Source organism: Haliotis rufescens, unplaced genomic scaffold, assembly GCF_023055435.1.
Source record: "Haliotis rufescens isolate VD_foot unplaced genomic scaffold, xgHalRufe1.0.p SCAF_58, whole genome shotgun sequence".
Classification (NCBI taxonomy): Eukaryota; Metazoa; Mollusca; class Gastropoda; order Lepetellida; family Haliotidae; genus Haliotis; species Haliotis rufescens.
This window is the reverse complement of record NW_025964312.1, coordinates 1,570,776-1,585,041: the sequence shown is the minus strand read 5'-3', so window position 1 is coordinate 1,585,041 and position 14,266 is coordinate 1,570,776. Positions and strand designations below refer to the sequence as shown.

At 37.6% G+C, this 14,266-nt stretch overlaps 1 protein-coding gene across 6 annotated transcripts in view; it reads right to left on the bottom strand.

The window, feature by feature from the left end:
* Positions 1–265: 265 nt before the first annotated feature.
* The window catches only part of LOC124112809 (high affinity cGMP-specific 3',5'-cyclic phosphodiesterase 9A-like), a 101,567-nt gene continuing 87,566 nt past the window's right edge, over positions 266–14,266 (bottom strand). For 4 of the 6 annotated variants that reach the window (XM_046472957.2, XM_046472956.2, XM_046472958.2 and 1 more), the window contains exons 7-13: positions 13,805–13,900; positions 13,414–13,536; positions 12,784–12,944; positions 11,672–11,774; positions 7,651–7,755; positions 6,446–6,592; positions 266–4,991 (exon numbers count right to left, since the gene is read on the bottom strand). In XM_046472957.2, coding sequence (XP_046328913.1) covers positions 4,833–4,991; positions 6,446–6,592; positions 7,651–7,755; positions 11,672–11,774; positions 12,784–12,944; positions 13,414–13,536; positions 13,805–13,900 — 894 coding nt within the window. In that variant the 3' untranslated portion in view covers positions 266–4,832. Of the gene's footprint in view, positions 4,992–6,445; positions 6,593–7,650; positions 7,756–10,889; positions 10,995–11,671; positions 11,775–12,783; positions 12,945–13,413; positions 13,537–13,804; positions 13,901–14,266 lie in introns of all 6 variants that reach the window. The other 2 variants (XM_046472959.2, XM_046472955.2) reach the window with 2 other exon arrangements.

The window sequence follows — 14,266 nt, the reverse complement described above, 5'->3', positions numbered from 1 at the left end:
CTGGTGTCGGTGTATGAACAACAGCATGGAAGTGTCCTGCATCCTTCACTGTTATGTGTGTTCTGGTGTTAGTGTAGGAACAACAGCATGGAAGTGTCCTGCATCCTTCACTGTTATGTGTGGTCTGGTGTCAGTGTAGGAACAACAGCATGGAAGTGTGATGCAATAATAACTGGACCAAGAAATGTTGAATTTTTGTGAAAATCAGGTCATCTAGGAGCAGGTGAGCACACAACTGGCACACACACAAAAACATAAAAAAACATACTTATTGACAGTTCCCATTTATTTCACTATGCACCAATCAGGTCACCCTGACCTTACAAGACTGATCAGTCAGCATGTCTGTATTTCTTTCTTGTTAATGAAGTTTGTAGATGATAAAATCTATCATAAACCAGGTTCTCTTCTATTGACATATATCAGATCAGCGGTACAAAAATCTGTCTGTAAATATAAAAAGGTATTACATTTTTGTCCTTTTCAATAATGATGTCTAGTTCTGCGCTTCAAATGATGGAAAATGTTTCAGATGAAACTAATAAATATATATTTAACAATATGAAAGAACAATGATGATATAACAAAAATCTCAATAAGAAAATTAAAACATTGTGTAGGGATTGTTCACTTTGAGATTGACCATTTCTTTCTGGGGGTGGAGGGTTGCTGGCATTTTGTTCTGGGGAGGTGAAGTGTTGCCAGCATTTTTGTTCTGAGACCAATTTAATTTTTTTCTCTCAAACCTTTCAGTACCTTTTCAGAGAGGAGCCTAATTTTGAGAACACAACATATTTTTCTTCCCAGGACTTTACAATTTTGTATTATTTTTTTTACTTCATATCATGTTTAGGAAATGGTCATTTTTAATATTAAAAGGGACATGGGGGTCAGAGATTGGTCTTTGGACTGCATCATATTTTACACCCCTCCATATAGTTGTGATACATTTTGGTTCACCTGCCTTAATTTTTTAATGGAGGTGCATCCCAATTATTTTTGTTCAATATAAAATTTTCTATCTATCTTTAATCAGAACCTCTCCACAATCCTACAAATTATATGTTCTCGTACTGAAAGCAAATCTAGAAAAGGTATTTATACAATTTGAAACCTCAGAGCAGCTGAAAGATGGATATGTATATTTAGGATATTAAAATTTACAATGGCTCAGTGCCCGTGTACACACTGAACTATATAATACATAATGTTTGGGCAGACAAACTGTGGGATCACACTTACCCGTTGTCACAGAAACTTTACACATGTTCGCACTTCCACACATATACACTTGAAATACTTAGTCCAATGCACCAACTTCTTTCATAACCAGGACCATCTAGTTTTTAATTCTATTTCTTCTTGTTTGTACAAATACATAAATCTATGTTCTTAGAGATAGACTCCCAAGTTCAAAATAACATAGCCATCAAACGAGAGACTTGCGTTCCACTGGTGCCAGTAGGTCTGGACATTGTCACATAAAACATTTATGGCACTTACAGAACAGACTGTATCCTAATAAAATCCAATGCTATTAAAATCAGATATTTTACTCGGACACAATTCCTCTGCTTAAAGATCTGAATACGCCTCCATAAGAGGTTGCGTCAGATGAACCTTTATTGAACTTTGATCACCCAACCTAAATGAGGTGAAGTGAAATGGGGTTTAACGTCGCGTTCAATATTGTTGCACTAACATAGCGGCCTGCATGCACTTTTGGAAATTTTGATTTGTACAAACAAAAACTCAAAGAGAAGACAAATATCCCTGCGATGGTACTCCCTTGTAAGGGTAGATGCCATGGCACTTAGAAATGGCCGGGTGAATACAATGTCCACAGCAATAATATGGCACTGCCTTTTTTAACTACCATCCAATTTTATCGTTTTAGTTTTTAAGATACAGAACTCAGATATTCTGGCCTGAATGCTTCTCTCCCTCGTACCAAGAACTTAGAGTGAGTGAGTGAGTTTTACGCCGCTATTAGCAATATTCCAGCAATATCACGGCGGGGGGCACCAGAAATTGGCTTCACACATTGTACCTATGTCGGGAATCGAACCCGGGTCTTCAGCGTGACGAGCGAACGCTTTACCACTAGGCTACCCGACCGCACCTCCAAGAACTTAGGAGGCTGGATGCTTCTTTCCCTCGTACCAAGAACTCAGAAGCCTGGATGCTGTCTGGCTGATCAGAAGGTTCACCTGACATGACCTCCTCTGGAGACTATCACACCCGAGTAAAGGATCTGATTTTAATATGATTTTCTTAAATCAATTATTTGGTCAAAGGAGATGAATTGTTCATGTGAATAAAAGTATTGAATTCTTAACTAAATCAGCCAATAAAATAATTCTTGAACAAATTTGACATGTGAGCCATGATGCAGTTTTTGAAAGTAAATATTTGTCATGTAGCTCAATAGACACCAGCACGTTTGGAATTTTTACAATAACATTTAAATTAAAAGAATATAAACTAAAGAGTAAAAATGTACTTCCAAGAAAAGAAATAAATTATAAACATTGCCATTAAAATGTGTCACTTATAAACATTTCTAAGATAGAGTAAAACAATTTTTGATGCTTCTAAAAGTAAAATTGAAGAGACTTTCGACACTTAATTCTAATAGTAAAATTACATGAGTAGTAAAATTGCATAAAATGATTCTTGATTTATATTACCGATACTGCAGAAATTAAGCATGGAATATTAACTATAAAGATCAAAAGAAATAAAATAATGAAACAATCACATGATAATTTCTGGTTGGGAACAGATGCCACTGAACAGATCAGGGCAATGAAACATTTACATAAACACAAATCTAATGTTACTTTGATGGTAAAAAAATGTATTGGCAGTCTTGTTTCAACTCCTAAATAAAAGGAAGCTGATGTCAATTCCTCAAACTGATTGTAAACTAAACTAAACTAACAATAAAATAATAATAGAAATGTAACATAGAAAAAAGAAAAGGAACAAAACAAAATTGCTCAATGTGAGAAGGTACGTTCTAATATCATAGTTGATGAAACCGATGTATCCTAGTGTTGACAGGTAAAAAATATTGCAGAAAATGATGTTTAAAATACCAATACTTAATATTTTTACACCAAGTATTGCAGAATGCTTTGCAAATACTATTATCCTGGATGTGGTTATTACTTGGGCAGATTGTTTTCAAATACCTAATCTACGGATCCACAGCCTCAAATATCTAAAAAATGAAATGTGCCTTTTCACCTAGTGTGTAAATTTGTTTTGGAATATGAAAAAATAATCCAATAAAGTTGGTCAAACCAGACAGGAAAGTAACCTCTCGAATAATTATTATACCGCTTTTCATTTCTTTTATAAATATTTTTTTAAATGCCCAATCCGAAAAAAATGAAATTTTAATTTGTATTTCGTCCTTACGATTTGTTAAGCAAATTTTGAAAACTAAGTGCAAAAAGAAACATCTTGCCAATTTCATCTTATAAGGCTACATCACATTCATTTCTTTTCTGGAGTCAAACAACAGAAGGTAACATAATTTAAGAAAATGTTTGGATTGATGTTAATTTTCTGTAAAAGCACCAAAATATAGTTCTGAACAAAACACAAACTAATTGATGCGAAACAAAATTTTATAATCATTTTGTAATTTTCTCAAACTAAATTCTAAAAATCAACCAATAATTTTCGTGGCAGTCAATCTGCCGGAGTGCTTCATGTTCATGAGGACTGCTATTCAACATTTGCAAGGTATTTATTTAGACTGATTACTTCAAGGGCTGCTTCTTGGTTTGTTCGACATGCATTACGATTAACTCCACTTTTATTTCCACGCTAATATCATAGTTTATTGTAAAGAAAAATAACATGAGACTATGAGGTACCTTTCCAAATGATAAAATATACAAAATTCATTGTCACAGTAACCAAAATCCCTGAATATGGAGAAGAAGAAACTTTAAAATGCCAGAGTGTCACTCTGAATCTTTGTTGAATGATAACACTAACTTTGCTTCACCGAAGCAATTATCATTAACGATGAATCAGAACTTGTTTCCAGGAAACATGCACATATATATGTATGACAATTTCTATCACAAACTTGTCACTATCACACGCCGACGTGTGACGATGAAGGTGGACACACTGAATCAACTCATGGCAGCTTTAGTCCCCTGTGAACACAGATTAGAACATAACCCTGTTGTACTTCTTGATATTGACTCCACATTTCAACAGAAGTAGGCAGGTTTGCAGTCAGAATCGTCCAGAAGTTGCTGTCAAAATCCTACAGAAGAATTTTCTGTTTTCAGCACAGAGACATCATCAAACTGATCTCAAATCACTTTCAACAGTTTGCACCAGTTTTGATATTCATAACAAGATAGATCTTTAGGATCTGTAAAACATATATATATATATACCTTGGTCTGTCAGGGACCTTAACTCAAGTGTCAAAAATAACTCATTTGAACTTTAACCTAATCAACAAAGGAGCTATTTTTCATCCTCAGAATATGTTTTTCGTTGGAAGTCTTGATATGGTCGAAATCTGAGAATTGCAGCCAGCACAATCTTTTCTTAAAGTCGGATCACTAAAATGGCCAATTGGCAATCTTAGAAACCTCGAAGGAAGGAAACAGTCTGGTTCCTCCCATTGCAATTCTTCAATGCCTGGAATCATTTCCATTTCAACACTGGGTCCAATATATGCAGCACCTCAGAAGTGTGGAGTTATGTCCCTTGAATTATTGAAATGGGAGTTACCTCCCTTCCTCTACCATCTGCTTCCGGTCTTGAGTGGTTAGTCCTATTTCCAGCTTGTACTATGTTTGCAGCTTCCCTTTACTGACTTGAGCAGGTGTGATGCCATTTTGTTTTGTGAGTCCATGTGTGCCTTCCTTTTTCTTCTTTTCTTCTTCCAAGGCTTTCTGCATGTCTGTGTAGTACTCCAGGGCTTTCCGTACTGGCTCGATGATTTCGGGCTGCAAGTGTATTGACAACAATTTTCAAAGGGATGAAACCTAAGCAAAGTGATAATCATAGAGTGAGGTTGGTTGTCACCTTAAGCTGTATTTTGAAACCAGTACCCAATCTCATTAAAATCAGACATTGGTTCTCGCTATGGCTAAACAAAGATCTGAGGACATCCCATTACGGGTCACGTCAGACCGACCTTGCGCAAACTTTGACCGACCAATAGAATGACCAATCAGAAGGCAGCTTTCTCGTGCTTTACGGCACTAATTTCAAGTTAGCGTCTACGCTTCGAAACATATTTTGACAAATTCTCGATTACAAATTTGAAACCTAAACAAAAGAACATTCTGGAATGGCTAATAGATGGTCTAGATTGTATGGATTCAGTCGTTAAACCTGTAACTATCGTTCGGAATACCCTGTGTTAAAGTTTTCGAGGTTGTATGATTAGAAATCACATTCCGACTGTCACTTTCATGATCTGGTAAGCGACGCTCTCATTGGTCAGATGAAAGGTCGTTCTGACATGAGCCCTAATGGGATGTCTTCAGATCTTTGTTTAGCGGGAGCGAGAACTAAGGTCTGATTTTAATGAGATTGAACCAGTACCAGGCAGGATCAAGAACTGGCTTTAATTTAAACCAGTTAGTTTGGAGTGAGTGAGATGGATTCAACACCACTTTAAACACTATTCCAGTTATATCACGGTGTGTCACCTTGATGTAGGAGGAAAGCCGCAAGGAGTGACTTAGAAGAAAAGCATACTGTGTTTTCAATGAAGAGCTATCACATCTGACAATGTTAAATTGAATTAATGTTCAAAATTTTCCTTAAGATTTGACCTACAGTCTCCTGGACAATTCTATCGTATTTTCTGTACAAATACATATTGCCACACATCCTTTGAATTTTGTTGGAACTACAACTCTTTGTAAGCAACAATGAGACATATCATTATTTCAAAATGCCTACTGATAATGATACAGACAGAAGTACTTTGAACTGTTTCAATCAGAGGTGGATATGTTGATTTCAAACCTCTGACTGACCAATCAGAATCAAGGACCTTCCAAAGTCATGGTGGAACTATGGAAGGTTGGCTGGGATTTCTTGGAAAAATAAACTTATTGCAGAAAAGACTGGGAATAAGAATTGAAGCCTCAGGTTTGTTGTTTGCGCGACATCCCAATAAAAAAAATGTTTCGCTCAACCTTTCAAATAAAAACTTGTAAATCTCCAAGCAGTGACCGAAAAACAAACATCCTTTCTCCTTCCTTCCCTCCCCAACCGCAGCCACAAAAATAATTGAAATATTAAATAGTTGGTATCATAGCCAAATGATCATAAATTGCATAGGCTATGTGTTGAGAAAAACAAAATCACTATTTTCCTTCCTTGTCAAATATTTACCATGAACAAAAACTGACCCTAAACTTTTTGTAAATAAAAAAACTGTTACCTCCACTTTGGGGAAGAGGCTCCCAAGAGCTTCAAACAACGGCAGCAACACAAACTTGATAAAACCAACTTGAGACGATGGCTTTGTGACCTTGTCACGGTCCATGAACGGTGCAACAGGTAAGCCCTCTAACTTCTCGAGGTCACTCTGAAAAGAATCCATTTCAACCATGAAAATAAGAACAAGAATATTGACTAATTATCATAGGTTTCACCAATCGGAATAAAACTCACCTCACTTTCAGGACCACAAGAGAGCATCTCAAAAGTTGGATGTCAGATTCAATTGTAAATTCTGTCAGAGATTCCTGTTTTTTTTACTGTTCAAGTCAATAAATGACAGCTCCAATTACATATTTACTCGGGAAATAACGGGTTAGATTATGTGAAATGGGGTTTGATGTCGCATCTAAGATTATTGCACTTTAATAGCTACGTATGTGTGTGTGTGTGTGTGTGTGTGTGTGTGTGTGTGCGTGTGCGTGTGCGTGTATGTGTGTGGCTGCTTGTACTAGTTCGGACAAATGCCAATATTATAGTGAGTGAGTTGGGTTTAATGCCGCTTTTAACAGTATTCCAGTTATATCGCGGCGTGTCAGCTTAATGTGGGAGGAAAGCCTTAAGTTTTGCAGATCTCAGACGTTTACCACTTCGATGAATGGTATGGTGCTGACAAACCTAGAAACATAATCGGGGCGAACCAGGATTTGAACCCACAATCATAGGTTTCTAGATGACTAGGCCATCCATGCCCCTCAAAATTATAGAGTTAGCCTGCTGAGATAGCATGCCGCAGACCTTCGGACCTTCCGCTCTCCGGGTGGATGCTCCACCACTAGACCACGGAGGCGGTCTGGGAACTAACAGCATCACCATCACAGGTGAAACAATAAGAAATACAAGTAAGCTTGTGCCAGATCAAACACCTTTGTTGATTCACAACTTTTGTTGTGCTAGATTTTCAAAAATGAATAACAAAATTCTTTTAGGCGGGGGGTCTAAATACACTAAGAATTAACAGGTTCCTTATCCGACACCACACTTTTGAACCGCGTCCTTAACATTTGCTGAGGGAATGAAGAAAAAGAATCAATTTATATATTCTGAATCATATATTTTTGTACACAAATCTATCTTCTCTATGACATTGATAATTAATAGAGCATAATAAAAATCATTTTATATTCTTAAGATTACTGAATTTACCTGATTGAAAAATTCTTGTAACAAACAATCCAACCATGGTTCAGCAACTTCCATGGGTCTTACTTCATTGGAAATGTCAGCCACTTTTATTAAAATCATCAACAGCTGAGAGGTAAGGACAAAAAACAGAAAAATAAATAAAACTCAAAAGTGAAAACAGAACACACAAAGAATGGAAACATACGGACACCAATATTGCCCAAAGAGCCATTAATTCTTGAGTTCAAAGTTCTCTTTACTCAAGTATGAAAAACACTTCTGTATGTCTGTACTTTTTTTCCTGTTAATTGAGGAGCAAGAGAGTGGAATTTTCATAGTCGACAATACTTAAGTATGTCAATCTACAATGCTGTAGAATGGGAAGGTGAGGTAACGTCGCGTCCAAGATTATTGCACTTATATAGCGACGTGCATGTACGTGTGTGTGTTTATGTGGCTGCTTGTACTAATCCAGACTGATGCCGATTTATAGTGCTAGCTCACTGAGATACCATGCCACAGTTTAACATGAATACCCCACTCAGACACAGTATACTGACTCCGAGCCGACCAGTCCTTGTTTTAGCCCCTTTATGCCGAGTGCCAGACAGGGTAACAACAAGTACCATCTTTTAACGTCGTTTGGTATGACGCGGTCGGGGATCGAAACCCCGGACCTTCCGCTCTCCGGGCGGACACTCTACCACTAGACCACGGAGGCGGTCTAGAATAGGAAGGACCTGGGTTTGATTCAACTATCATGTGAAGACCTTTAACAGGTAAACAATGTCAGTTTACTAAGCTGCAGATGGGTACCCGGTAGAACCTGCAAAATTGGACTGGCACAATTTGTGAAGCCAATTCTTTGTGTCCCAGACTCCCAGTCATATTCCTGCAATTCTGCAAAATAGGCCAAAACCTACTCTTATACGACCTCAAAAATGTTCTTGAACTCAAAATTTAATGGCCCTTTTGGCAAATGTAATACAACAGATGTAGAAATACATTCAGTGCAAGCATAAAATAGAAATGAGAGAACACTTTTGAACACATGGGAATAACAAGCATGCTGTACTGTAAAATAGAATTGAAAAAGAAAAACAAGGCCAGACAAATCTAAATTCTTATTTTACTCACAAACCTACTCTTAAATTTGAAAGTAAAAAAAAGTTTAAATGCTGTTTCAGAAAATATACTTTAATGAAAAAAGTTTTTAATTTTCAGCATACTGACAAAGAAAGTTCATAAAACAAGAAATTAAATTGGTCGGCACTAACAAAGAAGTCATGTGAGGAAATCCTGTATTATGTTCTCACTACGAATAAACACTTAATAAATAATGTTCCTTTGAATAATTGTGTCTTATAACAAGTAATCAGTTTTGTCTGATAGACCTTTAGGGGCAGTCGGGTAGCCTAGTGGTTAAAGCGTTCGCTCGTCACGCCGATTACCCGGGTTCGATTCCCGACATGGGTACAATGTGTGAAGCCCATTTCTGGTGTCCCCCGCCGTGATATTGCTTGAATATTGCTAAAAGCGGCGTAAAACCACACTCACTCACTCACTGATAGACCTTCAATTGTAATACCAGTCCACCTCTCCCCTGGCCTTTAATTGTCTGTCACGGTCCCTGAACATTCCACAGAAAAAGGGAAGCACTTGGCCTAAACACATTTATTACTTATTTCTGTCTTCGTCTTTTAAATTTTTAACCACATGTCAACCTTAATGATTAACTTAATGTAATTTGAAACAGAACATGAATATTTCTATATGTATTCCAGAAAAAATTATTAAATTTCCAAAGTGAAAAATGAATATTTACAAATGTAAATGTTTTTTGAATGAGGTTCGTTATTTTGTCATAATGTTGAAATATTTAATTTGGAAATTTGGACTAGGATTAGTCGGTTGATTGATTTTTCTCAACTTTAATGATAAACAGTTAACGTCTATTTTACACCCGGCAATATTTTAAGATCGTTTTATGATGTTAAACTTCTGAAAGAAAATCTAAACCCTATTTACAATTACAATAGTGTTTTGGGGCTGTTTTAATCTTCACAACTATCATGACCTCTAACTCTAGCCCCCCTGTGAAGATGGAGATTAGAATTCATCTTCAGCAACCCATGTCTGTCGTAAGAGGTGACTAATGGGATCAGGTGGTCAGACTCTGACTTGGTGGATGCATGTCATTGTATCTCAATTGCATAGATTGATGCTCATGATGTCAGTCACTGGATTGTTTGGTCCATATTTAATTATTTTCAGACTGCTGTCAAATAGCTGTAAAATTGCTGTATGCGAAGTTAAACAACAAACAAACAAACCAATGTAACCTCAATTCTTGAAATAAATTCAGAATCTCTTAAAAGACCTGTGAGGAAGACAGTCAGAATCTGTCAATGATTGGTTTGTTGGTTTGTTGGTTAGTTGGTTTGTTGTTTAACACTGCACTCAGCAATATTCCAGCTATATGACGGTGGTCTGTAAATAATCGAGACTGGACCAGACAATCCAGTGATTGATATCATGAGCATCGATCCATACAATTGGGACCGATGTCATGCATCAACCAAGTCAGCGAGCCTGACCACCTGATCCCGTTAGTCGCCTTTTACGACAAGCATAGTCGCCTTTTACGGCAAGCATGGGTTGCTGAAGATCTATTCTATCCCGGAGCTTCACGGGTCATCAATAATTGGGAACTTATGGTATAGGAGGCAACGCTCCCTTAACCTGTTTTACATAAAAAAAAGGTCAAATCCCTTCCAGGAAATGTTAGATGTACTAAATGACAAAACAATATTTCACATCTGAATACATGTAACCACATCGTGAATAGTGAATACTGATGACAGAAAAAGACACCATCAAAATTCTGCACAGGATGCTTGACAGCTTACTTTTCCACAAATTTCATTTCAGGAAAAAGAATTTGGAAAAAGTCTTAGAGTGGGTGATTTTTTTTCACCACAATCAGCATTATTCCAGCTATGCTGAACAATGAAGTTAGGGATCATGAAAATTTTTGAGATATTTTATGAAATTATGTGCTCAGTTATCACTAAAATAAATACCACAAAATAATATTCTTATGTCAAAAGGTTCCACTTGACAATTATTTCTGCTATCACAAGCCCCTATGCAGATGGATACAAAAGTCATGCATGGAAATAATCAGAAACCAGCAGGCACCACGGTGGAAGCTGAAAGTTGACAAAACAGAAACATTGGGTCCATCACGGTCTGCAAACCTGATTAAAGAATTCTTGCAGTAAACAATCCACCCATGGTGCAGCGACATCTAGCGGCCGAGCTTCGTTAGAAATATCCGATACTTTCATCAGTATCATCATCAGCTGAGAGTAGCATTTGGGAAAAGTATACAAAACATTATTGGTCTTAAAATTCATTTGATGAGGGTAAAAAACAATGACACTCAGGCAGGTAATAACTTCAGTGGGAAATTTCTTTTTGTATTTGGCAAAGTTGGAAATGAAGTGTTGAGGGAAATGTAAAATATTTTTAAATTCATATACAGAAAAAAATGTTTTCTTCAGATTTTTTGTGTATATGGACCCCTGTCTGAGGAGCCAGTTTTTTAGCCACAGCAATAATAGCTGCTGTGGTGAAGATATATGTGAAGATATATTGTTGTTCTGCAGATAAATAATCAGGGCATCTTCTCCATCAACATAGCCTGAGAATACAAGGTCAGTGTAACCATGGCAACAGCATGTAATTTATTAAGTCACAAAACATTCTTTCAAGAAAGTCTTAGAAGAGATTGAATAATTCTTAAAATCTGGTACTGCACTGATCACAAAGCATTGTGTACATTCCAAAAACAAATATCGAGAGAACCTTACCTCTTTTAGTTTCAATTAACCTATTTTTAAGAAAACTAGAAAAACATGGCGTTTCAAATAAAGATGATTAATACAAAAACTAAAAAAATCCAACTAAAAATGTTTACACATTGTGTTCTTATATTTTTGATTTATGTAAAAATATTATATTTTTGCTTCATACATACCACAGATCTATGTTCTTTGTCGGTAAAGTCAAACGTAGATACGATCGATTTGAATGAGTGTAGAATCTCATTGTGCTTTGCCATGTCTGTTGCTAATATACACCTGAAACATGAAATGTTCATTTGAGCCGGAAACATCCTTCATCCACATAATTAAAAAAAAAAGAAAAAAAAAGATTATTTAAAAATGTATTTCACTATCTTGTTTAAATCTGAATTGTCAAAAACATGACATTCTGTAGGTTTTCTCTCGGAAACATGGATGAAAGAAAACACAATAATTGCAGCATTCATATGATTACCAAACAAGCTTAGTCCAAGGACAGGGAAGATAAACATAATGCAAGTTTAACAAGGTTCAATCGTCTCCGCGTATTGTGTTGATTCATCACTGACTGAGTTAAACAAATTGTCAGTGACACGAATTACATTGAGTGACATTTCTCAATTTGCTCAACACTTACTAATTAGAAGTATTTGGGTTGTCGATCAATCATCAGTTTACTGTATACATTAGTTTGCAGTTTAGAGTTTGTTACATACGTACATTAGGGCTGGGGTGGGAAAGTCAGATACTTGGGTAGGTTGGCGACTGAGTAGGACTCGGGCACCCACAGGACTACCCGGACCCATGGTTCAATGAGTCACGTGATATATTGTCTAATGACAAGAATGATCTAGAAGTTCATGGTCACGCTACAAGTCTATGAGGTTCGGATTTTATTCCGACCATGCATCAGTCCTTCAGTACCAGTCCTAGACAAATAACAAAATCTTCTGTCTTTACGAGGTGCATGACAAGGGAGACAACTGTGAGTGAGTTGGGTTTAACGCCGCTTTGAACAATATTGCAGTAATATCATGGCGTGTCAGCTTAATGTGGGAGGAAAGCCCGAAGTGATGCAGGTCTCAGACCTTTACAACTTCGGTGAAACCCACGAGCACGGGTATGGTGCTGACAAACCTAGAAACATAATCAGGGCGAACCGGGATTGGAACCCACAATCATAGGTTTCTGGCGTGCCCAAGGGCTGCAACTCTGCACAGTGAATTGCGGCGCCTTAGACGACTGGGCCACCCGTGCCCCCGGAGACAACTGTGGCTATACGTACTTGATCATGCCCTCCCGAACCCGGCGGTACTCATCCCGGGGAAGATTACGTAGGATGTTACACTGCTTCTTCTCCAGTATTTTAAATGCTTCTGCACAATGGTGGTTCTCTAGGGGAGAGATGTCATTATACCGCAGCGCCAGCTCCGTGCGAGCATTTATCTGCAAACAAAACATCACCGATCATGAAAGAGCATGATTTGTTGCTAAATCTATCCAATACACTTTTATGTGGCCATATTTACAGCTCAACACCTTCAAACAGAGCTCTTTACTCCCCTGAATGTAAAGCATGTTATTTGAAACTAAAATCCTTAAGGTAATATAGATACATAAGAAAACACAATTTCAAAATTTGATCCCTACAGGAAAAAACACACCCTACAACTCCATGTGAAGTGATTTTGTCAGATTTTGCGATTGAATATAATGAACATTTTCTTGGTGTTCCAACAATGGTTCATCCGTTATAAATCTCCAACCAAACAAATAATCAGGTTGATGAACTTTAGTGTATATGACTGACTCATGGCAGGTACTTAGTTGGAATTACCAGATGCAGGGCATATTTCATGCGATGCTACTATATCTCATTGCTCCAGCTAAATATGCAAGGCAGTTTTTCACCTACCTGATATGCATTGTTATAGCCCGGGTGGTCAAGGTCGTGACAGATGGCGGATGTGATGAGTGTGAGTATGTCGACATCGTCTAACATGGACGGCAAATCGATGAGCCACGTGAGGCCATACATCTGAAACATAGGACCGTGCGTCAGCCATACACTCGTCTGAAATTCAGAACATGTCAGTTGATACACCTAAAACTGTGCAGCTGCCAGTATGGGAATAAGTGAGTACCATTACGCCACTTTCAGCAATATTCCAGCAACATCGTGGCAGGGGGACACCAGAAATGCCTTCACACAATTTACCCATGTGGGGAATTGAACCCAGGTCTTCAGACAAGCAACCGCTTTTACCACTAGGCTACCCCACCACCCCCTATCAGCATGGACTTACCATTTGTGCAACCATGAAACAATGTTTGAAGTTATGGAAAGGCACTTGATTGTAGTTCTTGTAGATCTCATACAACCACTGATGTAACACCGGCATCTGTAACAGACAACAGTGCCATGAAACATGCACCTGTAGCATCACATCATGTAACATGCACCTGTAGCATCACATCATGTAACATGCACCTGTAGCATCACATCATGTAACATCATATGTTACATGCACCTGTAACATCACATCATGTAACATGCACCTGTAGCATCACATCATGTTACATGCACCTGTAGCATCACATCATGTAACATGCACCTGTAACATCACATCATGTCACATGCACCTGTAGCATCACATCATGTTACATGCACCTGTAGCATCACATCATGTAACATGCACCTGTAGCATCACATCATGTAACATGCACCTGTAACATCACATCATGTAACATGCACCTGTAACATCACA